General features: G+C 43.1%; 2 protein-coding genes and 1 long non-coding RNA gene across 3 annotated transcripts; 1 reads left to right on the forward strand and 2 right to left on the reverse strand.

The window, feature by feature from the left end:
* Window positions 1-1,829: 1,829 nt before the first annotated feature.
* Window positions 1,830-17,663, forward strand: LOC108309268 (phytanoyl-CoA dioxygenase, peroxisomal-like). The gene is given in 3 exon segments (XM_037740959.1): window positions 1,830-2,327; window positions 2,329-2,879; window positions 17,628-17,663. Coding segments are annotated over 2 exon segments (717 nt in total). The 5' UTR covers window positions 1,830-2,153; the 3' UTR covers window positions 2,872-2,879; window positions 17,628-17,663.
* On the reverse strand, window positions 4,237-5,449 carry LOC108309269. The gene is made up of 2 exons (XR_005201387.1): window positions 5,316-5,449; window positions 4,237-4,543 (listed from the first exon to the last, which is right to left on the reverse strand). It is a non-coding gene; the product is annotated as an uncharacterized LOC108309269 (long non-coding RNA).
* On the reverse strand, window positions 6,006-9,169 carry LOC119466707 (cyclin-Y-like protein 1). Its single transcript, XM_037740960.1, has 2 exons — window positions 7,329-9,169; window positions 6,006-6,231 (listed from the first exon to the last, which is right to left on the reverse strand). Exons 1-2 carry the CDS (start codon window positions 7,582-7,584, stop codon window positions 6,125-6,127), a joined length of 363 nt encoding a protein of 120 aa, XP_037596888.1. The 5' UTR covers window positions 7,585-9,169; the 3' UTR covers window positions 6,006-6,124.
* Window positions 17,664-26,549: the final 8,886 nt, after the last annotated feature.

Consider the following 26,549-nt stretch of genomic DNA (forward strand, 5'->3'; position numbering starts at 1 on the left):
CTTAGTAATTGATGGATTCAACAGAATAGATAACAGGCTACAGACAGATTTGTGCGACATAGCTTAACAAGCTTGTTCTAAAGAACATAGATAGTGCATTGTACCAAAGCACACATAAACCATCTGCAGACACGGATCACACGTCAAGCCATAAGCCTCAACACACTTCAAGGCCTCAGTTATCCTAGAATCAAATAATTTCAGTGTGGTACCAGCCAAGATTCCTATGAGCAAACAAAATATGAGGCTTAAATGTTAACTCTCCTCTTTGAGACCTACTATAAAATTTTAGTTCATATTACATCATGTGGCGGGTTAAATCATGTTTTCTGTAAACCCTACCAAAGCCAGTGGTTTTTGTTGCAGTTGGCCTATTACATGGGTCTTTGTCCCAGTGGCAGCATTATACAAGAAATTATGGAGTTTTTATAAGCTGTGATAGAGTGTTACTGCCCTATATTATTAATATATATTATTTTTCGTGACATATTATTGTCCTTGTACTCCTGCTCTAACTTCTTTCACCACAGTTTTTGCACTCCCCCCGACATCCAGTATCTCACGAAAATTTTCATAAAGGAACAATGTCTGCTGCATTTTCAGGATCAATCTAAATAATCCCAATCAGGTATAGGCAGTACTTACAAAGACTTTTCAGCCACACACCAAAGATTGTGTTCCACTTGAGTGAAAATCACAGAGTTTATGATCCTCGTGAGAACCCTCTATTCATAAACTTGCCTGGTTCTTTTTGTCAGCATTTTTTTTTTTTCTAACATGAGTGCCTCCGTTTTGATTCTGACAACTTTTTTTTTTTTTTTTTAATTGCATTTTAGGTTTTGGGGTACATGTGAAGGACATGCAAGATTATTGCATAGGTACACACATGGCAATGTGATTTGCTGCCTTCCTCCCCATCACCTATATCTGGCATTTCCCCCCATGCTATCTCTCCCCAACTCCCTACCCCCTGCTGTCCCTCCCCTATTACCCCACGACAGACCCCAGGAATATTATGCAGCCATCAAAAATGATGAGTTCGTGTCCTTTGTGGGGATGTGGATGAACCTGGAAACCATCATTCTCAGCAAACTGACACAAGAACAGAAAATCAAACACTGCATGTTCTCACTCATAGGTGGGTGTTGAACAATGAGAACACATGGACACTGGGAGGGGATTCTGACAACTTTCACACCTCTCTCTGCTGAACCTTTCCTGTATTGTCCCAGAGATCTGCATAATGACCATGATTTAGTCAGGTATCAGAAAAGCTGTGTTTTTCACATGGACACAAGGAGGGTAACCACACACACTGGGGCCTGTTGGGGGGGTTGAGGGGAGGAGAGCATCAGGACAAATAGCTAATGCATGCTGGGCTTAATAGCTGATGGGTTGTGAGGTGCAGCACACCACCATGGCACACGATTACCTATGCAACAAACCTGCACATTCTGCACATGTATCCTGGAACTTAAAGTGAAATAAAATTTAAAAATTTCTTTTAAAAAGAAAAGCCATATTACTACATCTGACATCAAAAGAATATAACATGCCTAAAACTGGAGAGTTACTGTTCATGAAATACAAGTTAATGTAAAGCAAATTTTCCTTCTATTTCAAGCATATGCTCAAACATTTAAGAACATTTTGCCAGTTTTAATTACTAAATAATTTTGGTTTTAAAACTATTTGTTTCATTTTAAATTTCCATTTAGACTGCAGGGGTGTCCAATCTTTTGGCTTCCTTGGGACACACGTAAAATACACTAACACTGGCAAGAGCTGATCAGCTATTAAAAAAATTGCAGAGAGGCGGAGCCGCCCGCGGAGCTAAATGGGGCGAAGGCCGAGCGGAGGGGTCCCGCACCGCCCCCCGCCTGCAGGTCGTGCTGGGCCACCTCGGCCGCCCGTCGGCCCGGGCCATCGTAGGTCATCCCACTTCAGGGACTATTTCCTCTGCCAGTTTCCATCCTCAACAATTCCAGTATAGTCTGGATAATAATGTTCTCACCCTGGAACAGAGAAAATTTTATGAAGAAAATGGATATCTTGTAATTAAAAATCTGGTATGTGATGCTGATATCCAACGCTTTCGGAATGAGTTTGAAAAAATCTGCAGAAAGGAGGTGAAACCATTAGGATTAACAGTAATGAGGGACGTGGCCATTTTGAAATCAGAATGTGCTCACGGTGAGAAGATGATCACGAAGGTCCAGAATTTCCAGGAAGATAAGGAGCTCTTCAGATACTGTACTCTCCCCGAGATTCTGAAGTATGTGGAGTGCTTCACTGGACCTAATATTATGGCCATGCACACGATGTTGGATAAACAAACCTCCAGATGCTGGCAAGAAGACGTCCCGCCATCCCCTGCACCAGGACCTGCACTATTTCCCCTTCAGGCCCAGCAATCTCATTGTTTGCTCCTGGACGGCGATGGAGCCCATCGACCGGAACAACGGCTGTCTGGTTGTGCTCCCAGGCACCCACAGGGGCTCCCTGAAGCCCCACGATTACCCCAAGTGGGAGGGGGGAGTTAACAAAATGTTCCACGGGATCCAGGACTATGAGGAAAATACCGCCCGGGTGCACCTGGTGATGGAGAAGGGAGACGCTGTTTTCTTCCATCCTTCGCTCATCCATGGATCTGGTCGGAACAAAACCCAGGGGTTCCGGAAGGCAATTGCCTGCCACTTCGCCAGTGCTGATTGCCACTACATCAGTGTGAAGGGCACCAGTCAAGAAAACATTGAGAAGGAAGTGGGAGGATTAGCAAATAAACTCTATGGCATTGCAAATACCGTGGACTTGAAGGATATTTGGATGTTTCGAGCTCGACTTGTGAAAGGAGAAAGAACCAATCTTTGAAATAGCCCTCTGCTATAACTCTTTTAATGGAAAACCAAAACCAAACAAAGTGTCTAAGGAAAATGTTTCTTAATGAGTTAATGTAACCTTTTCTATCACTTGTTAAAATCAGAAAACATGTATCAGGTACTAAGTGCATGGAATTAGTTTTGCTCTACAATGGTGTTGCTTTAATGGAAATAAAAACAGTAAAAGGGAAAAAAATAAAAACAAAAGCACAGTAAAAGTGAAATACTACTGTTTTAAGGAAAATTAATTTAGGGTTGCATCCATTAAAGAGGATTGGTGTATAAAAAAAAAATTGCAAAAGATCTCATCATTTTTTTTGAGAGAGAGTCTTGCTCTGTCGCCCAGCATTGAGTGCAGTAGCACAATCTCAGCTCACTGCAGCCTCCGCCTCCTGGATTCAAAAAATTCTCCCACCTCTGCCTCTGCATTGCTGGGATTACAGGTGTGCATCACCATCCTGGCTGATTGTTGTATTTTTAGTACAGACAGCGTTTAGCCATGCTGGTCAGGCTGGTCTGGAACTCTTGCCCTCAAGTGATCCACCAACCTTGGCCTCCCAAAAGTGCTGGAATTACAGGTGTGAGTCACCATGCCCTGCCAAGAGCTCATAACGTTATAATATTTGTTGGGCAACATTCAAGGCTGTCCTGGGCCACCTGTAGCCCATGGGTTGAGACAGCATGATTTAGCGCTTACTCTTCCCAAATACTAAAACATACCATTAATTATCTTCCTTAATTAAAAAAAAAAACATTATTTTCCACTGACTTTAAGATTTTTGAGGGGTTTTACAATTAAAAAAAAAAAAAAAACCCACAAAAAAACAAAAACAGAGCCCTGGAAAGAAAACTAAGAAAATAGCATTTTAGCCCATCAGAAGCCAAATTGAAAGAGAAGAGATACAGGTTCCAAGAGCCTAGGATAAATTGGGCATTAAATGTATCTCCGAGGGAAAACATTCCAGACTGAAATATATAGATAAGATTGCCTTTTCCTGCCCCTACATTCTTATGTAAAGGATATTTATAACATTGTAATCACACAGAATTCAAAAACTAAATAAATAATTTTTTTCAATTACTGTTATTCAAGCGTTAAAAAAACAAAAACAAAACAGCCCATGTCCAGGACTCCAATCAATCAAGCAAAAGGATCTCAGAGAAAGGGAACAGCCTCTGCTTGCCACGTTTTCTCATTTTTCTCAATTTTCTGGAAAATCTGAAGGTCGCAGAGGTAGAGATGGAAATCTGTTTAAGGTCACCAAGACTTCAGAAGGCATGGGATGGGGAAAGCTATTTTTAATGATATTGTTAATCTCAAGATAGAGTGACCCAATAATCTTTCTAGAATACCGTGTTCAGGAAAAACTTTTAACTTTTATTCATTTGCCGCTTCTGAACATTGATGCTTCGTGCCTCTTGGGGGACATACAAGGTGTCTTGGTGACCCCAGGTGGTGGCCTGGAGGAGTTGGGGCAGTGGCAGGAAGTCATTGGATGGAGTGGGGAAGCCCCTGCCTCTGGTGCCCTTGGCCTTGGGGGGCGTGGCAGGGCTGCCACTGGTGTCTGAGGACCACTGGTGTCTGGGGGCAGGCCGGATTTTGGGGCATGTGGGGCCTTGGGTGCTCCGGGCTCATGGTGGTTCTGGAGGGCTGGCTTTGTTCCCTGCAACTGAATGACAGCAGCATTCACTATTTGAAAATTTCTGAAATTTTAAATTAATTAATTAATGGAGACAGGGCCTCACTCTGTTGCCCAGGCTGAGTGCAGTGGTGCGATCTGGGCTCAGTGCAGCCTTGACCTCCCGGGCTCAAGCGATCCTCCACCTCAGCCTCCCGAGAGCATTCTTCATTCTTGACAACACAGCCCCAGTGGACAGGACTGCCATAGATATGTGAGGTCTCTGTCTGCCCCCTGGGGAGCCTCTGTCCCTCAGTCACCCTCAGTCATTGAGACTCCTGGTTGTTTATGAGCTGGTCTTTTCTCTGGAATAGTGAAATGACTCCAAATGGCCTTTGTTATTATTGTTATTTATTTATCATTTATTTTTGAGATGGAATCTTCCTCTATTGTCCAGGCTGGAGTGCTGTGGAGTCATCTTGGCTCCCTGCAACCTCCTCTCCCTGTTTCCAGTGATTCTTCTGCCTCAGCCTCCCTAGTAGCTGGGACTCCAGGCGCTGGCCACCATGCCTGGCTAATTTTCTATTTTTAGTAGAGACGGGGTTTCACTATGATGACTAGGCTGGTTTTGAACTCCTGACCTCAGGCGTTCTGTCCACCTCAGCCTCCCAAAGTACTGGGATTACAGGTGTGAGCCACTGGACCTAGACTATTTTCCCTTTTTAAAGAGCAGTTATTGGAACAATTCGAATGGTTTAGGACATGGGCTTATAGGGGCAGCTGGGTGGAATGTGTGTCAGCTGCTTGCTGGCCTCACCTTCCATGTTTCAGCACGTGTCTGGGCCTCTTGGAGAACATCACTGACAGAATGTGCATCCTGGGGCATCTGTCCATTGGGCTGGGGGGTGCCTTTTACAGGTCCTGAGAGGGAGGAATCGAGAAAAGAACAGTGAGCAAAGCATTTTCAACATTCTTGCAAATTAATCTGAAAATACAAAGCAGTTTACATCTCTAAAGCAAAGAAAGATACTTGCTGGCTCCTTCTTACAAAAAAATAAAAATATAGCAAAAGAAGCAATTCTCAGGCATGGCATGGTACACAAGACCTTAGGAAAAATCTGAGGTTCTATGACAAAACTTTTTATGAGATTCAGCAAAAGGTTCAGGAAGGTGAGAATGGTATTTTATAAACCCCACTGAGGAGGGTCTGGATTAACTGGGATCGTGGAGAGGAATAGTTTGTTTTACTTTAGAAAATCTTTTCATAATTGAAGAATAAACCTTGAAAACCTGTTTACCTTCAAAATAATTATATTGTTGTTTTCCCTGAAATGTATTTATCTAGTCTCATACCACACTGAGTACAGGAACAACTTTTGAACATTGTCCTCAACAAAGAGTACACTGGACAGAGACATAATAGACAGAGATTTGGGCAAAATGCGGGGTTTCCTGAAATAATCTGTTATTCGATGTGTTTCCCACCCCCCCCCCCAAAGTCCTGGTATTGCAATTTTATTTTCTTGCCTTTTAATTTGTCCTTTTGACACAAAGCTTGACTCATGGAAGGTTTATAGTTGTGAGAAAATCAGATAGAAGAAGCTCTACGTTCATTTCTCAGGCTCCTTAGAAAGCATCCCACGGAGGACCGCCACCTCTCCACACTCGAGCTGTTTCTCCTGCAACTGAACTGCCCCACCCAGACCACACCAGAAGGTCTTCAGCTCCTCTCCCTGTGAATGCAGAGATGCTTTAGCCAAACTCAGCACCACTGTTCTGCCTATTTCTTCAACTAGTTTTCCAGTAATTTGAGAAACCCATTAATCTATATGACAACTCAAAGAACAACTTCAGGAGATTAGAAATAAACAACCAAAAAGAAAAAAATAATGGAAAGTTTGGCTGGGCTCTGGTGGTTCATTCCTGTAATCTCAGCCCTAGGGCAGGCTGAGGTGGGCAGATCATTTAAGGTCAGAAGTTTGAAAACACAATGGCCAATTTGGTGAAACCTTGTCCTTACTAAAAATACAAAAAAATACAGCCAGGCCTGGTACTCTCATCTCAGGTACTGGGGAGGCTGAAGCAGGAGGACTGCATGAACACGGGAAGCAAGGATTATAGTGAGCTGAGATTGCAACATAGCACCCCAGCCTGGGTGACAGAGTGAAACTCAGTCTCAAAACAAAACAAAAAAGAATAATACAATGGCCTTTGGAAAATGAGGGGGAAACTTTAAGAAGGGGGAGAAAGATAAGAGACTACAAATTGGATTCCGTGTGTACTGCTTGGGTGAGATGCACTAAAACCTCACAAATCAACACTAAAGAAGTTAGTCAAGTAACTGAATACTACCTGTTTACCAAAAATTTATCAAAAGAAAAATTAAAAATTTTTTTGAAAACTGTGAAAATTGAGTACAGTATTTTCAAGTTACAAAGGTACATCTATCATGAAGCTTAATTATTCTGACGTTAAAAGAAATGAAGAGAACAAAGTTTAGAGAAGCAGTCAGACATTTCCTCCACAGCAATAAAATCTGTAGCATACATTTTGTATTCTGAAACTTAGCTTTCAGCCAGCCTGTGGGAAGAAGAAGAGGGCCCAGGACTGGGCATTGGGGTAGGAAGGAGGAGAGAAACTGGACACAGCAGGGAAAGAGAAGGGGTTGGGACTCGAGGCAGAGCCAGTCCTCCTGCTTGGGACCTGGGCCTAGGAAAGTTAACTAGGGGCAGAGGGAGGAGCCCCAGGCTGTGGATGCCTCTGGGGGGAGCTTTACATCAGTAGGACAAGGGGAGGTCCTGAGGCCTAGGGGTATTCATAGCCTCCCCACCTTTGGTTGTCTTCTGGTCACCAATGTGCTGCAAGTCACGACCCTTGCTGGCTCCCAAATCCGACTGGGCAGGCTCCAAAGCAGTGGGGTCTGGCGCTACTGTCACCTCCACCTCATAGATCTCAGAGCTGCAGGACGGCTCCCTTGACGTCACCCTGAGCTGGCCCCGCTTGGGTCTGGCAATGGGGGACAGCGTGTTCCAGGCACTTCTGCTCCTTTCTGCTGGGGTCTGTGCCTTTGCTGGCTGTCCATTCATAGATATCTCAGCCCCAGGATGGCTCCACAGAACCCCTGTGGGGGCTCTGCCTGGGGTTGACTTTGGTGCACATGTGACTGGTCAGTGTGGTCCCCATGGGGCAATTCTGATTTTCTTGGGCGCTTGGGCCTCTGCCTGCCCATATGTCTGCAGAGCTCCACACCTACCATGTCCAGGACAGCCCTGGACCATGGGGCTGTACCCTACTTGCAGCCAGCACCCTGCCTCACCTGTCCACCCTGAGCTGACTTCTCTGCAGCAGTCAGAACCTGCCTGGTTGATTTAGAATGGGCCTGGATGCACCAAACCTGACAGCTGTGACTGTGGGAGGAGAGAGCACAGATGGAGCTCCTCATCCTCCGCCACTACCCACGAACTGAAGATCCCCCACTGAAGACCTCCAACTGAAGACCACCAACAGAGGGTACCAACTAAGGGCACAAAACAAAGGCAACCACTGAAGGCCACCAGGGGAAGGCCGCTTGACCTGCCAACCAGACCGCATCCTGGTTAAGAGGAAACAATCAGGCCCAGGGCACCTCCATACTTCCCCCAAACTCGGAACTTGAGGGAATAGGCACAAGGCTCACTAGGCCCCACCCTGCCAGCGGTCCCGCCCACCTTTCATTCATTACTGGCTGCTGGGAGCTTTCAGGTTTCTCACTGTGATGATGTTCCTAGGGCTCATCACCTTACAATGAATGATGCTAAAATTACTGAAACCAAATCCGCCTCATGCACTATCTGGGACTCAAAGAACCTCCTTTCCCCCATAACCTCTGAGCTTTATGGAAACTAGAAGAATGACAGATTTCTGCATGTGCTTTCAGAAAAACACACTGCCATGACTTAAGGCTACCCTACAATGTAAAGTTTTTTATATATTCAATACATATACATTCAATTTACCTTTTTTGAAAATAATACACATATTCCACCTAATTAACGAGACTAATAGAGAAAACTTCCTAAAATTTGTACACTAACTTCATCACAATTTTCTAATGCTCACTTTCATAGAGCAACTTGAAATTTATGGTTTCAACAAAGAAAGAGGCTTATGGAAGAGAAAACCACCCCGTTAATACAAGATTTTAAATGTGATCCTCATTGCTACTAATACATAACAATTACCCAGTATGTATTGTGAACTGCTTTGTGACTATGGTGACTTATTCAATCTCTCTGACTCTTGGTTTGATTATCTATAAAATATCACACCAATTTTATAAGCTTGCTCTAAAAATTAGATGAGAGAAAAACAATCCTCCTTCTCTATATATTGAACACTTACAAATTTATAGGTATCTTGTCTAGATTTTTATACACTTACCTTATTGAAGCCACATAACAACTTCATATTTTAAATTACAGTCATTATGGCCAGATTTTTACACACTTACCTTATGGAGGCCACATAACAACTTCATCTTTTAAATCACAGTCATTATGGCCAGATTTTTACACAGGTAACTTATGGAAGTCACATAACACTCCCATCTCTTATTGATGAGCAAACTGAGGCTCAGCGAAGTTCAAAACACATTGCCCACCACATCATAATGAGTGATAGAAATTGGATGCAAATTCCATTCTAACACCAAAGGTTGTGCAACATAACAAAGACTGAGCTGTACCCAGCACGTGGAGGGAGTCAAAACATGTGGATTCCATTTCTCTCCCCTTTTCTGTGTGAATTTCATTGGTTTTTACGGCCTCAGAACAATCCTAAACTCCCTCCCAGCTTGCCTTGCAGTGGTCCCCTTTTTCTTAGGGATGATTACTAAGCTGCATATTTAGACCACATATTTAGCTCCTTATAAACAGGTGCTTTGATTAAGACATTTTTTAGGCCAAGAGATGTGTTTGTCATGAAATAAAATTTTCTAGGCCCTAGGTTACTAACTGTGAATTGTCTAGCTTCTCTAAAAAATATATTGCTATTCCACGTAAAAAAAAATGCACAAGATCCACTGAATTTGCAGAAAGATTTAGAACTATGCTGCAGGAGCATCTTCCTGACAGCTGTGCAGGAAGTCCAGACTATACACACAAAGCAAGAGCACCTCCAAAGGCCAGGTGCGGTGGCTCCTGTCACCCTAGCAATGTGGGAGGCCAAGGTTGGTGGATCACTTGAGGCCAGGAGTTCGAGACTAGCCTGGGCAACAGAGTGAGACGCTGTCTCTACAAAAAATCATTTTATATGATTTGAATCAAGAAGAGTGCCTCTAACATTGCTTTACGATAAAGAGGTCTGGTGCAGAATTCAAGATATGAAATTTTGAGTCTCGCCATGGTATTTAACTAGAAAAGCTGTCAGACACTTTCTCTACAGCAATGAAATCTATAGCTTACATTTTGTATTTTGAAAATCCAGTTTTCAGGCCGCCTGGGGAAAGAAGAAGAGGAAACAGAACTAGGCATTGGGATAGGAAGAAAGAAGAATGGGTGGGGACTCGAGGCAGAGCCAGTCCTCCTGCTTGGGGCCTGGGACTGGGAAAGCTAACTAGCGGCAGGAGGGAAAGCCCCAGGCTGTGGATGTCTTTGGGGGAACCTTGAGTCAGCAGTGGCCAGAGAAGCTCCTGCTGTATTCAATCTTTTACACATGAGCATAACACAACATATAGATGAGCCAAGCAGTATTCGTTGCCTCCCTACCTTTGGTCGTCTTCTGGTCACCAATGTGCTGCAAGTCAGGACCCTGGCCAGTTCCCAAACCCAACTGGTCAGTCTGGTGCTACTGCCACCTCCATCTCCTAGATCTTGGAGCATCAGGATGGTCCTGCTCACCACACTCTGAGCTGCCCCTGCCTGGGGCTGGCATTGTGGGACAGCATGTTCTGGGCTCCTCTGCTTCTCTCTGCTGGTGTCTCTGACTTTTCTGGCCACTTACTCATAGATATCACAGCCCCAGGATGGCTTCACAGAACCCCTGCTTCAGCCCTAGCTGGTGCTGCCTTTTGTGCACATGTGATACTTCAGCGTGGTTCCCTTGGGGCAACTCTGCTCTTCTCAGGTAGCTTGAGCCTTCACTTGCTTTGATATCTGCAGAGGTCAGAACATGCTGCCTCTTGCCAGCAAAGTCACGCTGGCATGGGCAAACCCCCGGCCATAAGGCTGCAACCCACTAGCAGCTCACAGCTTACCTCAACCACCTACCTTGAGCTGACTTGTCTGTAAAAGTCACAACCCTGCCTGGTTTATTTAGAGTGGGCCTAGATGCAAAAAGCCTGAGAACTGGGACATTAGGAGGAGAGAGCACAGACGGAGCTCCCTCTACTTCCACCACTGCCAAACCAACCGAAGGCCAACAACTGAAGAGCACCAGCTGAGGGCATAAAATGAGGCAACCAATGAGGGCAAGCACTGAAGGCCACCAGGTGAATGCTGGTTGCCCTGCCAACCAGACTGCATCCTGATTAATAGGAAACAATCAGGCCCAGAGTCCCCACCATGTGTCCCTGCCAACTTGGAACCTGAGAGACCAGGCACGTGGCTCACAAGGCCCTGCCCTGACAGGCACTGCATCCCACCTTTCATTCATTCCTTTAATTCATTCCTGGCTGCTAAGAGCTTTCAGGCTTCTCACTGTCTTGGAGTTCCTAGGGATTATCACCTTACAATGAATTATGCTAAAGTTACTGAAGCCTAATCTGGCTCTTGCACTAGCTGGAATTCATAGAACCTCCTTTCCCCCGTAACCTCTGAGTTTTTAACAAACTACAAAAATGACAGATTTCTTCAGGTGCTTTCCGGAAAAGCATTGCCACGAGCTAAGTCTACTGTGTGATGTCTAATTATATTTCACATATATATACATATGCATTCAATCCACACATATTCCATTTACAATTTTGAAAATAACACACATATTCAATCAAATTAATAAGAGTAATAGAGGACATTTTCTAAATTTATACACTAATATATCAGTTTCCCAATGATCACTTTGATACATCAACTTAGAATCTATGGTTTCAACAAAGAGGTTTATGTAAGAGAAAAGCATTCTCTTAATACAAGATTTTAAATGTGATCACCATTGCTACTTTCAACAGGCAGTTACCCAGTAAATGTATTGTGAACTGCTTTGTGACTACAGTGACTCATTGAATCTTTCGGAGTATAGGCTTGATTATGTCAAAAATACGAGTAACAACAGTTGTATAAACTTGCTCTAAAAATGAAATGAGAGAAAAAGAATCCTCCTTCTGTATATAATGAAGTCTTACAAAATTATAAGCATTGTGTCCAGATTTTTACACACTTAACTTATTGAAGCCTTAAAACAACCCTATCCTTTAAATTACAGTCATTTTGCCCACACCAATTTTTACACACTTACATATGGAAACCTCATAATAATCCCATCTTTTATAGATGAGTAAAATGAGGTTCAGAGGAGTTAAAAACACATTCACCATCATGTGCTAACGTGTGATGGAACTGGGATTCAAATCCAGTTCTCCCTGACGCCAGATGTACCGCAACTTAACAATGACCGAGTTATACTGAGCACATGGAGGCAGTGAAAACATGTGGATGCCCTCTCTCTACCCTCTTTTGTGTGAATTTGAATGGCTTTCATGGCCTCAGAACCAACCTAAACTCCCTCCCAGGTTGCCTTGCAGTGGTTCCCTTCCTCTTGGTAATGACTAGGAATCTGCATATTTAGACTTCAAGCATCTCCTTAGAAACAGGTTTGTTGATCAAGAAATGAAATTTTTTGGCCAGGGATGGTGGCTCTCGCCTGTACTTTGGGAATCCAGGGCAGGCAGATGTCCCGAGGTCAGGAGTTCGAGACAAGCTTGTCCAACATGGTGAAACTCCGTCTCTACTAAAAAGAACAAAATTAGCCGAGTCTGGCAAATGGTTCTAATCCCAACTGCTCAGAACGCTAAGGTAGGAGAATTGCTTGAACCCAGGAGGCAGAGGTTGCAACAACCTAAGATTGTGTCATTATACTCCAGCCTGGGCAATAAGAGCAAAATTTTATCTAAAAAAAAACCATAAAAATTTCTAGGACCTAGGTTACTGTGAATTGTCTAGTTTATCCACAATAAGCAAAGGTAATAGTACATGTAAAACATCACAGGATCCACTGAATTTGTCCAGAAAACTTTGGAATGATGCCGTAGGAGTATCTTACCGACAGCTGGGTAGGAGGAGCAGTAGAAACATGCATAGCAAGTCCGAAGTCCAGGTCTGGAGGTTCTTGCCTGTCAGTTCAGCAATGTGGGAAGTCAAGGCGGGTGGATCACTTGATACCAGGAATTTGAGACCAGCCTGGCGAACACAGTGAGACCCTGTCTCTACAAAATATTTTTTAATAATTAGAATCAAGAATAGTACATTTGACCCTCCGACCTTGCTTTAAAATACAGAGCTCTAGTCCAGAAATCAAGATATGAAATTGTGAGTCCCAATAGGGCTATTTAAGTTTAAATAGGAGAAATGTTAGACATTTCCTCTACAGCAATGAAATCTGTAGCATTCATTTTGTAGTTTGGAAACTTAGTTTCTGGCCAGCCTGGGGGAAGCAGAAGAGGTCCCAGAACCCAGCATTGGGGTAGGAAGGAGGAAGGAAACTGGATGGACCCAACAGGGAACCAAGATAAGCTGGGAAGGCAAGGCAGACCCAGTGTTTTTGCTTGTGGCCTGAGCCTAAGAAAGCTACCTAGGGGAAGGAGGGAGGAGCCCCATGCTGTGGATGCCTCCAGGTGTAACCTTGGGTCAGCAATGGCCAGAGAAGCTCCTGAGGTCCAGCAGTGTCTGTCATCTCCCTACCTTTGGGTGTCTTCTGGTCGCCAATGTGCTGCAAGTCAGGACCCTCTCCGGCTCCCAAATCCAACTGTGCAGGCTCCAAAGCAGTGAGGTCTGGCGTACTGCCACCTCCACGGGGTAGATCTCAGAGTGTCAGGACGTCTCTTCCCACTGCACCCAGAGATTGCCCCACTTGGGGCTGGCATTGGGGTACAGTGTGTTCCAGGTGCCTCTTTGCTCCTCTCTGCTGGGGCTTGGCTCTTTGTTGGCCCCCAACTCAGATGTCAGAGCCCAGATTGGCTCTGACGAATCCCTGCCTGACCATGCCTCAGGCTGTCTTTGGTGCACATGGTCAGCGAGATCCACAAGGGGCAGCTCAGCACATCTCAGGCAGCTTGGGTCCTCACTGGCCCCCACGTCTGCAGAGCTCAGCACCTGCCATATCTTCCCAGTATAGGCACAGCTGACACAGGTAGCACCAGGCCACGGAGCTGCACACCACTGGCAGTCCCCACCCTGCCTCACCTGCTCACCTGAGCTGACTTATCAGCAGCAGCCACCACCCTGCCTGGTGTATTCAGAATGGGCCTGGATGCAAGAAGCCTCAGAGCTGTGACTGCGGGAGGAGAGAACATGGACCGAGCTCCTTTGGCTGCTGCTCACCAACAGAAGATCAGCTGAAGGTACCAACTGAGGGCACTAACCAAAGGCATCCAATGAGGGTACCCACTGAAGACCACCAGGCTGGTTGCCCTGTCAGCCAGACCACATCCTGGTTAAGAGGAAACAATCAGGCCCAGAATTCCCTGCATGCCTCCCCCTAAACTTGGAACTTGAGTGCACAGGCAGGTGGCTCCAAGGCCCCGCCCTGGCAGTGGCCCTGCCCCACCTTTCATTCATTGCTGACTGCTGGGAGCTTTCAATTTTCTCACTGCGATGAAGTTGCTAGGGATCATCACCTTACAATGAATGATGTTAAAATTACTGAAACCAAATCTGCCTCATGTGCTATCTGGGATTCATAGAACCCCTCCTTATCCCATAATGTCTAAGGTTTTTACAAGCTAGACAAAAGATTTCTGAAGGTTGTGTCAGAAAAAACACTGTCATTTCCTAAGCCTGCTCTATAATTATTCAAGTCATATTTCATATACATATATACATATATATATTCAATCTGCATATATTTGATTTACATTTTTGAAAATAACACACATATTCAAACGAGAATAACAGAAGAAATTTTAAAAAATTTACACACTACATACATCCCAATTTCTAATTTGATAGAGCAACTTAGAATCTATAGTTTCAACAAACCAAGAGGCTTATGTAAGAGAAAAGCACCACATAATACAAAACATTCAATGTGAACATCCTTGTTACTTTTAACTAGATATTACCCATTAAATGTATTGTGAACTGCTTTGTAACTACGGTGATCTATTTAGTCTTTCTGATCCTTGGTTTGATTACCTCAAATATATGAGTATCATCAATTTTATAAACTTGCTCTAAAAATTAAATGAAAGAAAAATAATCCTCCTTCTTTGCGTATTAAACACTTAGAAAATTATAGGCATTGAGTCCAGATTTTTACACACTTACTTTATAGAAGCTTCATAACAACCCTGAGCAAACGGAGGGTCAGATGAATTAAAAACACATTTACCAGCACATCTCAATGAGTGATGGAACTGGAATTCATATCAAGTTCTGACACCAAAAATGGTGCATCTAATGAGAAACATGTTATACCCAGAACATGGAGGGTACAAAATATGTGGATTCCCTTTTCTACCCATTCATTTGTGAATTTCAATGGCTTTCACTGCCTCAGAACAATCCTAAACTGACTCCCAGCTTGTCTTGCAGTGGTTCAATTTTCTTGGGATGATTAGGAATCTGCATATTTGGACAAGCATCACCTTTTGACAGGTGTATTGATCAAGAAATGAAATTTTCTAGGCCATAGGTTACTAACTGAATTGTCTATCTTCTCTGCAGTAAAGGAAGGGGCCAGTCCATGTAAAAAATCACAGTATCCACTGAATTCATGCAGAAAGATTTGGAGCTATGCTGTGGAAACACGTTATTGACAGCTGCACAGGAAGTCCAGCTGAAACACACAAAGCAAGAGCCCATCCAAAGGCCAGGTGTGGCAGTTCTTGCTTGTCATCCCAGCCATGTGAGAGGCCAAGGCAGGTGAATTGCTTGAGGCCAAAGATTTGAGACCAGCTCGGGCAACAGTGATATCCTGCCGCTATAAAAAAAATAATTTTTAATTATTAGACTCAAGAACAGTACCTCTACCCTTCTGCCATTGCTTTCTGATAGAGAGCTTTGGTCTAGAACTCAAGATAAGAAATTGTGAGTCCCAATGTGGCTACTTAAGTTTAAACAGAAGAGCTGTCAGATATTTTTTCTACAGCAATAATCTCTGTAGCATCCATTTTGTATTTCGAAAATGTAGTTTTGGGTCAGTCTAGGGGATGAAGAAGAGGCCCCGAAGTGGGCATTTGAGTAGGGAAGAGGAAAGAAACCGGCTGGATGCAACAGGGAAAGAAGAAGGGGTGGGTACGTGAGGCAAAGCCAGTCTTCCCGACTGGGGCCTGGGCCTAGGAAAGCTCACTAGGGGCGTGAGGCAGGAGCCCCAGTCTGTGATGCCTCTGGGGAGAACCTTGGGTCAGAAACAGCCAGAGGAGCTTCTGAGGTCAGGTGGTATCCGTCGCCTCCCTACCTTTGGGCGTCTTCTGGTTGCTAATGCGCTGCAGGTCATGGCTCTGGAACCTGATTGGGCAGGCTGCAAAGCCGTGGAGTTTGGCGCTACTCCCATCTCCACTCTGTAGATCTCAGAGCTGCAGGATGGCTCTGCACGCCGCACCCTCAGCTGGCCCCGCTTGGAGTTGGCATTGGGAAACAGTGTGTTTCTGGCGCCTCTGCTACTCCCTGCGGGGGCCTGCGCCTTTGCTGGCCACGCAGTCATAGATGTCAGACCCATAGACAGCTCCGCAGATCCCCTGTGCCTGCCCTGCCTGGGGCTGGCTTGGGTGTACATGCCACAGGTCAGCGTGGTCCCCAAGTGGCACCTCTGCTCTTCTTGGGCTGCTTGGGCCTTCGCTTGCCCCCACGTCTGCAGAGCTGAGCACCTGCTGCCTCTCCCCAGGAAAGGCAACCAAATGCCACCAATTTAAAGCACCCACTGAAGGCACTAACTGAAGGTCACTGACTGAAGGCACCGACTGAAGTAAAGGCCATCAACTGAAGGCTGGTTGCCCTGCCAACTAGATTGCATGCTGCTTAGGAGGAACCAATCAGGCCTTGAGTTCGCACGATGCCCTGCCCTTTCTTTTGTGATGTGGGAGTCCAGGCATTGGTTCACAAGGCCCTACCTCACGCCCCACGGGCCCCGCCCCATCTTTCATTTATTGGTAGCTGCTACCAACTTTCAGGTTTCTTTACTGTGAATTGTGAATATGAATTCCACTGAAATTACTGTATCCTAACATACCTCATGCACTATCTGACATTCAAAGACTTCTCTACCCCCATGGCCTCTGAGTTTTTTGGAAACTGAAAAGAAGACAAATTTCTGCAGGTGCTTTCAGGAAAGATAATTCCATGAACTAAGATTACTCTGTGATATATTGATTTCCTATATCAATACATATTCATATTTATATCCATAATTCAAAACAAATTAACAAGACTAACAGAGGAAATTTTCTAAAATTTGTACACTAAGTACATCACATTTTTCTTATAATCACTATGAAAGAGCAGCTTAGAATCTATGGTTTCAACAAATGAAGAGGCTTATGTATGAGAAAACCACTACATAATACAAGATTTTCAATGTGCTCATCATTGCTACTTTTAACTAGCAATTACCCAGTAAATATATTGTGAACTGCTTTGTGACTATGGTGATTTATTTAAACTTAGTGACTCTTTGTTGGATCATCTCTAGGATATAAATAATATCAATTTATAAACCTGTTCTAAAAATTAAAGGAGAGAAAAATAATCCTCCTTTTCCATGTATTGAATAATTACAAAATTAAATGCATCGTGTCCAGGTTTTCACATACATACCTTATAGAAGCCACATAACAGCACTCTTAAATTACAAGCATTTTGCCATAATTTTTACATACTTACCTCATGAAAGCCTCATAACAATCACATCCTTTTTAGATTCGTAAACTGCAGCTCAGACAAGTTAAAAACACATTCAGCAACACATCACAATCAGTGATGGAACTAAGATTTAATTCCCGTTTTCTCAGCCAGGCGCGGTGGCTCACGCCTGTAATCCCAGCACTGTGGGAGGCCGAGGCGGGTGGATCACGAGGTCAAGAGATCGAGACCATCCTGGTCAACATGGTGAAACCCCGTCTCTACTAAAACTACAAAAAATTAGCTGGGCATGGTGGCGCGTGCCTGTAATCCCAGCGACTCAGGAGGCTGGGGCAGGAGAATTGCCTGAACCCAGGAGGCGGAGGTTGTGGTGAGCCGAGATCGCGCCATTGCACTCCAGCCTGGGTAACAAGAGCGAAACTCCGTCTCAAAAAAAAAAAAAAAAAAAAAAATCCCGTTTTCTCTGATGCCAAAAATGGTGCAATTTAACAAGAACCAAGTTATACTCAGAATATGGAGGGATCAAAACATGTGGATTCCCTTTTCTACCTGCTCATGTGTGAATTTCAATGGCTTTGACGGCCTCAGAACAATATTAAACTCCCTTCTAGGGTGACTTACCGTGGTTCCATTTTTCTTGTGAATGATTAAAAATCTGTATATTTAGACACAAGCATCAGCTTTTAACTGGTGTGTTGGTCAAGACATGTAATTTTCTAGGTTACTGTGATTTGTCTAGTTTTTCTGCAATCAATAAAGCACTATTTCATGTAAAAAAAAATCACAGAATCCACTAAATTTCTATGTGGAGTTGTTTTCTGGAAAGATTTGGAACTGTACTGCAGGAGCATCTTACTGACAGCTGTGCAAAAAAACCAGATGAAACACACAAAGCAAGAGTGCATCCAGATGCCAGGTGTGGTGGTTCTCGCTGTCATCCAGTAATGTGGGAGGCCAAGGTGGGTAAATCACTTGAGGCCAGGAGTTCAAGACCAGCATGTGATACACACTGAGACCCTGTCTCTACAAATAATCATTTTTTATTATTAGAATCAAGAAAAGTACCTCTGATCCTCTGACTTTGCTTTGGGATAGAGAGCTCTGGTCTAGAACTCAAGATACGAAATTGTGCGTCCAAGTGTGGCTACTTAATTTTAAATATAAGAGCTGTCAAACATTTCCTCTACAGCAATGAAATCTGTAGCACCTATTTTGTATGTTGAAAACTTAGTTTTCAGCTAGCATAGGGCAAGAAGAAGAGGGCCCAGAAGTGGGCATTTGGGTAGGGAGGAGAAAAGAAATAGGCTGGGTGCAGCAGGGAAAGAAGAACTGGTGGGGACGTAGGCAGAGCCAGTTCTCCTGCTTGGGCCCTCGGCCTAGAAAAGCTAACTAGGGGCAGGAAAGAGGAGCTCAGGGCCACGGATGCCTCTGGGGCAAACTTTGAGTCACCTGTGGCCAGAGAATCTCCTGAGGCCAAGAGGTATCCGTCGCCTCCCTACCTTTGGGCGTCTTCTGGTCGCCAATGCGCGAAAGTAAGGGCTCCCGAATCAGACTGGGCAGGCCTCTGCTCCTCTCTGCTGGGGCCTGCGCCTTTGCTGGCTGCCCACTCAGAGGTCAGAGTCTCAGGATGGCTCTGCAGATCTCCTGCGCTGGCCCTGCCTGGGGCTCGCTTCGGTGCACAAGCCACAGGTCTGCTTGGTCCCCATGGGGCGCCTCAGCTCTTCTCGGGAAGCTTGGGCCTCTGCTTGCACCCAAGTCTGCCGAGCTCAGAACCTGCCGCCTCTCTCCAGGAGAGGTAACCAAATACCACCAATTTAAGGCACCCACTGAAGGCACTAACTGAAGGTCACCAACTGAAGGCCGGTTGCCCTGCCAACCAGATTGCCTCCTGCTTTGGAGGAACCAATCAGGCTTTGGGTTCTCTCCTCGCACCGCCAGTCCATTTGTGACATGGGAGTCCAGACACTGGCTCACAAGGCCCCGCCCCCCAGCGGCCCCGCCCCACCTTTTATTTATTGGTTGCTGCTAGCAACTTTCAGGTTTCCTCACTGTGAACTACGAATAGGAATTCCACTGAAATTGCCGTATCCTATTGTACCTCATGCACTATCTGACATTCAGAGACCCGCCTTTCCCCTATGGCCTCTGATTTTTTTGGAAACTAGAAAGAAGACAAATTTCTCCAGGTGCTTTCAGAAAAAATCACTGCCATGAACTAAGATTTCTCTGTGATATATTCATGTATCCATACATATTCATATTTATATCCATAACTCAAAACACACTTAAGCAAATTAACAAGACCAACAGAGGAAATTTTCTAAAATTTATTCAGTAAGCACATCACATTTTCCTAATGATCACTTCGAAAGAGCAACTTAGAATCTATATTTTCCACATATGAAGAGGCTTATGTAAGAGAAAAGCCCCACGTAATTCAAGATTTTAAATGTGCTCATCATTGCTATTTTAACTAGAAATTACCCAGGAAATATATTGTGAACTGATTTGTGAGTATGGTGATTTATTTAAACTTACTGATCCTTTGTTCATCTCAAAAAGATGAATAATATCAATTTTATAACTTTGTTCTAAAAATTAAGAGACAAATAATCCTCCTTCCCCATATATTGAACACTTACAAAATGAAAGACATTATGTCCAGATTTTTACACACTGACCTTATTGAAACCTCATAACAACCCCATCTTTTAATTTTCAGGCATTATCCTCAGATTTTTACACATTTGCCTTATGCAAGCCTCATAACAATCCCATCTTTTATAGATGAGTAAATTGAGGATCAGAAGAGTTAAAAACACAATCACCATCACCTCATAATGAGTGATGGAACTGGGATTCAAATCCAGTTATTTCTGACACCAAAGGTGGTGCAATTTAACAAAGACCAAGTTACACTCAGAACATGAAGGGATCAAAACATGGGGATTCTTTTTCTCTACCCTCTTATCTGTGAATTTCAATGGCTTTCACGGCCTCAGAACAATCCTAAGTTCTCTCCCAGGTTACCTTGCGGTGGATCCCTTCTTGGGGATGATTAGGAATCTGCCTATTTAGACCACAAGCATCTGTAAACAGTTGTGTCGATTAAGAAATAAAATTTTCCAGGCCCTAGGTTACTAACTGTGAGTTGTCTAGCTTCTCTGCAATAAATAAAGGCTATTCCATGTAAAAAAAAAAATCACAGGATCCACTGAATTTGTGCAGAAAGTTTTGGAACTATACTGCAGGAGCATATTACTGACAGCTGTGCAGGACAAACACTGAAACACACAAAGCAAGAGCGCCTCCAAAGGCCAGGTGTGGTGGTTCTTGCCTGTTATCCCAGCAATGTGGATGGCCAAGGTGGGTGGATCACTTGAGGCCAGGTGTTCAAGACCAGCCTGGGAGACTCTGTCTATACAGATAATCATTTTTTAATTATCAGAATCATGAGGAGTACCTCTGATATTTCTTTAGGATAGAGAGCTCTGGTCTAGAACTCAAGATGTAAAATTTTGAGTCCTAGTGTTGTTACTCAAGTTTAAATACAAGATCTGTCAGACATTTCCTCTACAGCAACGAAATCTGTAGCATCCATTTTGTATTTTGAAAACTTACTTTTCAGCCAGCCTAGGGGAAGAAGAGAGGGCCCAAAAGTGGGCATTTGGGTAGGGAGGAGAAAAGAAACCTTCTGGAGGCAAAAGGGAAATAAGAAGGGGTGGGGACTCGAGGCAGAGCCAGTCCTCCTGCTTCGGGCGTGGGCTTAGGAAAATTAAGTAAAAGCAGAAGGGAGGAACCCCAGGTTGTGGATGTCTCTTGGGGGAACCTTGGGTCAGCAATGGTCTCCTGAGGCCAAACGGTATCTGTTTCCTTCCTACCTTTGGGCCTCTTCTGGTTTCTAGTGTGCTGCAAGTCACGACCCTCACCAGCTCCCAAATCTGAGTGAGCAGGCTCCAAAGCAGTGGGGTTAGGTACTAGAGATATCTCCATCTTGTAGATCTCAAAGCTGCAGGACGGCTCTGCCCAGAACACCCTGAGGTGGTCCCCTTGGGGCTGGCATTGGGGTACAGCGTGTTCTGGGTTCCCGTAACTCCTCTGTGCTGGGGGTCTCTGCCTTTGCTGGCTGCCCACTTATAGATGTCAGAGCTGCAGGACGGCTCCATAGAACCCCTACACAGGCCCTGCTTGGGGCTGTCTTTGGTGCACCTGCGACAGGTCAGCACAGCGTGGTTTCCTTGGGGCACCTCTGCTCTTCTTGGGAAACTTGGGTCTTCTCTCTCTTCCAGGTCTGCAGGGCTCAGCACCTGCTGTCTCCCCCCAGGAAAGACAACCAAATGCCACCAACTTAAGGCACCCACTGAAGGCACTAACTTCAGCCCACAAGCTGAAGGCCGGTTGCCCTGCCAACCAGATAGCATCCTGCTTAAGAGTAACCAATCAGGCTTTGCATTCCCTCCACGTGCCACCCTTGTTTAGCAGGTGCATCTTCTCCAGCAAGTTTTTCGGCATCCTTTTCAGAAGCATTTGACAGCTGAGAAAGCAGGCTAAGCCTCACCTACTCCTTCTTGGGCTAAAGATCTCAGAGTTAGTTACACATCTTAATTCAAGAAAAATAAATAATAATTCTTCTATCACTAAAAACAACATAGAATAATCTGTTCAAAAAATTATTTTTGATCATCCACATTTTGATGGCAATCCTACATTTGGTAATAATGATTAACATATGCAAATATTTTTTAGCCAGTTAAATTGAAACATATAATTTGGAACATCTTCATGATCATTTTTGTTCTAATCAGTAACTTTAATGGAATAATAAGGTGTTTTTGATAAGCCACATGAGTTATTCTCAATGTTATGACAGTTGTAATCACAATGGATCATTAGGGCCTGGTGTGGTGGCTCACGCTTGTAATCCAATCACTTTGGGAAGCTGGGGCAGGTGGATTACCTAAGGTTAGGAGTTCAAGACCAGCCTGGCCAACATGGTGAAAGCCTGTCTCTACTAAAAATATACACACACAAAATTGCTGGGTTTGGTGATAGGTGACTGTAATTCCAGCTACCCGGAGGCTGAGGCAGAAGAATCACTTGAACCTGAAAGGCAGAAGATGCAGTGAGCTGAGATTGTACCATTGCGCTCTAGCCTGGGCAACAAGAGGGAAACTCTGTCTCAAAGAAAAAAAAAAAAGAAAAAAGAAAAGAAAAGAAAGGATCATTAAATATTAATCTAGTAGATACATCATCTGAGAATTTAAAAGTGTCGTTTCCATTCAGATGTTTATTTATGTTATTGTTTTTGCTGTTGTATGCATTGGCTAGACACTCCAGGGTAATGTTGAATAATATTGATGATAATATTGACCTTAACGGTGTATTAGTCACGTCTCTTATTTTCCTAATTTGATGCTTTGACATATGAGCCTTGTTGACCCTTGGAGGGACTGTTCCTCTCAGGATAAGCTAATTGCTGGATATAATAATCAACTTGCCTGCATGTACACCTTTCCTGTATAATCCAACCAACCCAGAGTTTGTACTCCTTCTTTATCCTCTCTTCCTCACTCTTTCTTCTTCTTTATCTCTGTTTATCTTTTTTGCAGTCTTTATTCTTCACATTTCTGGCCACTATCCTACTGCCCTAATTTCCTCAGGGCCAGGTAGCAGCTTCTTCTTCCCAGAAGTCAATGAAATTATTCAAACTAGCCAATGCTGAGCCTGATTAGCCTGGCTTGCTTATTCCTTCCCATGAAAACTGAAATAAATATTCTTTCCCATGATTCCCCCCATTTCCTCTGCCTCCTGACTGACCTTGATGTTTCCCTGTCCTGCCCCTTGTGATGTGCTGTGCCTACTGCTTCTAGGGGACTGTGAGTAGTAAAATCGACTACTCTCCTTATGACAGTCATTTCTGTGTTTGTGAGTCTTACTATTACTGATTTTAAAAAATCCTGGGTACCATGAATGTAAACGACATTCGCTCAGTGCTGTCGGTTTCGGACACCTTTTATCAGTATTAAAACATCTTCCTCAGTTGCTAGCTTCTTATGAAGTTTTAATTTTTTTTAACAAGGGGTATTGCTGAATTTCATCAAAAGCCTTTGTGACATTTATTGAAATAATTTTTATCTCCTCTGACTTTTTCCAATAAAAATGATACTGATTGAACAATAGGTTACAATTAAAGTTTCATCAAGGACCGCCAGGATATAAGAGCTGTGAAAGTCCAAATCACCATATGCAGGTTTTCATAGCAAATATTTGAGAACCTGTTCCACAACTGTTAATTCCCCACATCGACTTTAGCAATGTGAAATGACGTGAAGTGGGGAAGACTCCAGGGAGCTGCTGCCTTGCACTCTCGCCTGTCTCACCTTTGATAGTCATAAGTGTGGAGAGGAAAATAATGCAAACTCTTAACCCTGGGTCTAGAGGAGGAATTTTTAGGGGACCACCAGGACAACTGAACCAAAAACTCCTGGAACTAAGAAGCAGTTATAGCAAGGATGCTACATACAGGGTTGATATAGGAAAGTCAATTGCAATTGCTCTTTTACACACCAGCAATGAGCAATTGGAAGCTGAAGTTAAAAACAATGCCACTTACGTGAACATCCCTTTCCCCAAATGGAATACTTAGGTATAGCTCTAACAAAATATATAAAATATCTCTAAGGAAACCTATAAAATTTTGATTAAAGAATTGGTGAATACAAATTAAGATCTGACGACTATAGCCAGAATACGAAATATAAAATATATACAATTAAAAAATAAGGAGGCTAGCGTTAGAAGATCTAACATACATTTCATTAGAATTTCAGAAAAAGTGAATAAGGAGAGGCAATATTTGAAAACAAAATAAATTACAATTTTCAGGAATAGCGAAAGGCAGATATTTGTAGATTCAGAAACCTCTGTAAATTATCGGGTAACTTAAGTAAAAAGAAATCCACAGTGAGATCCACTGTGTGCACCAAAGACAAAGAAAAGGTCTTAAAATCATTCAGAGGTAAAACAAAGAGGTGACCTAATAGGAATAATAATTTGACAGCTGACTTCCAAGAACAACAGTGAAAGGCAGAAGATAGTGGAGACAATCCCCTCAGAAATCCGAGAATTTTTACTGTCAATTGGAATTTTACATCCACTGAAACCATCTTTGAAGAATGAGGGTGAAGGAAAGACACTCTAAAAACCCAGCTATAACACAAATACTAGACAATAATGTGTGTGTGTGTGTGTGTCTGTCTGTCTGTGTGTGTTTTAGATCAAAGCGTTACCAATGTGTTTTCTGGGTTAAAGTTGTTTAACTGGAGATTTTATTGAGTTTGGATATTATCATTATAGGTAGCTATTAAAAGAATAGGTACAGTATATAAGTTTTCAACAGGGAGTTTAAAAAGAAGAATAAAATCCTAATCACATGAAGTAGACAAGAAAGGAAGAAAAAAGCTCCAGAAAAATCCAGAATATTAGAAAGTACAAACTAAGATGTTAAAAACAAATAAAATATATAATCACAATGAGAGTAAAAATTAGAGGCCAGTGTTGGCTCATACCTATAATCCCAGCACTGTGGGAGGCCAATGCAAAAGAATTGCATGAGGCCAGAAGTTAGAGACCAGCCTAGGCAACATAGTGAGACCCCCATCTCTACAAAAAAAAAAAAAAATTAGCCAGGCATGGTGGCATGAGCCTGTAGTCCCAGCTACTCGGAAGGCTGAGGCAAGAGATGGCTTGAGCCCAGAAGGTTGGGGCTACATTAAGCCATGATCAGACCACTGCACTCCAGCCTGAGACCCTATCTCCAAAAAAAAAAGAAAAAGAAAAAGAAAAAGATATTTAAAAAGTAAAAAGAATAAACACTTGCAGTTAAAAATAAAAATAAATTAAAAAAGTAAAAATAAACACTTGCAGTTTAAATAAAAATAAATTAAAAAAGTAAAAAGAATAAACACTTGCAGTTAAAAGATAATTACTAAACTACCTATAATCACAACAAATCCGCTATATGTCATTTACAAGTGGCAAATGTAGAACATAAAGGTACAGAGAGTTTGAACGTGAATGAATAGATTTGTCAGGCAAATACCTGAAAAAAGATGGTACAATTGCATGAGTACAAGAAAAAAAGCAGAAAACATTACACAGTGATAGGCGGTTCAATTTACCAGGAAGTTACATATGTAATTTTCTTTACACTTAATAATAAACAGTATTAGAATGTATAAGGCACAATTCGCAGAACAATAAAAAGATATTGACAAATTTGCCCTCCAAAGATTTTAAAACATCCTTCTTAGTAATTGATGGATGCAACAGACCAGACAACAGGCTGCAGGCAGAAGATTTGTACAACATGCTTAACAAGCTTGTTCTAAGGACCACGTATAGTGCATTGTACCCAAGCACACATAAACCATCTGTAAACACAGATCACACATCAAGCCGTAAGTCTCAACACACTTCAAAGCCTCAATTATCATGGAATTGGAATGGGGTCATTTCAGTATCACACTGGCCAAGATTCCTAAGATCAAAGAAAATATGAGGCTTAAATGTTCATTCCCTTCCTTGAGGACTGACTGTAAAATCTTAGTTCATGTTCTATTATGTGACAGATTAAGTCACATTTTGTGTAAACTCTACCAAACGCTGTGGTTTGTGTTGCAGTTGGCCTGTTACATGGTTCTTTGCCCCAGTGGCAGCATTACACAAGAAATCATGGAGTTATTTTATAAGTGATACAGGATTACTGTCCTATATTGTTGATTAGGTATTATTATTCATAATATATTATTATCCATGTACTCCTTCTCTAGTTCCCAATTTCACCGCAGTTTTTCCACTCCCCCCAACACAACCAAATATCTCACTAAACATTTCATAAAGAAACAAATTTTGCTGCCTTTCCTGGATCAATCTAAATAATCCTACTCAATTATAGGTAGAACTTGTAAAGACCTTTCAGCCAGATGCCAAAGATTGTGTTCAACTTGAGTGAAAATCAGAGTTTACAGATCGAGACCATCCTGGTCAACATGGTGAAACCC

The sequence above is a fragment of the Cebus imitator genome, unplaced genomic scaffold (assembly GCF_001604975.1).
Source record: "Cebus imitator isolate Cc_AM_T3 unplaced genomic scaffold, Cebus_imitator-1.0 Scaffold92, whole genome shotgun sequence".
NCBI lineage: Eukaryota > Metazoa > Chordata > Mammalia > Primates > Cebidae > Cebus > Cebus imitator.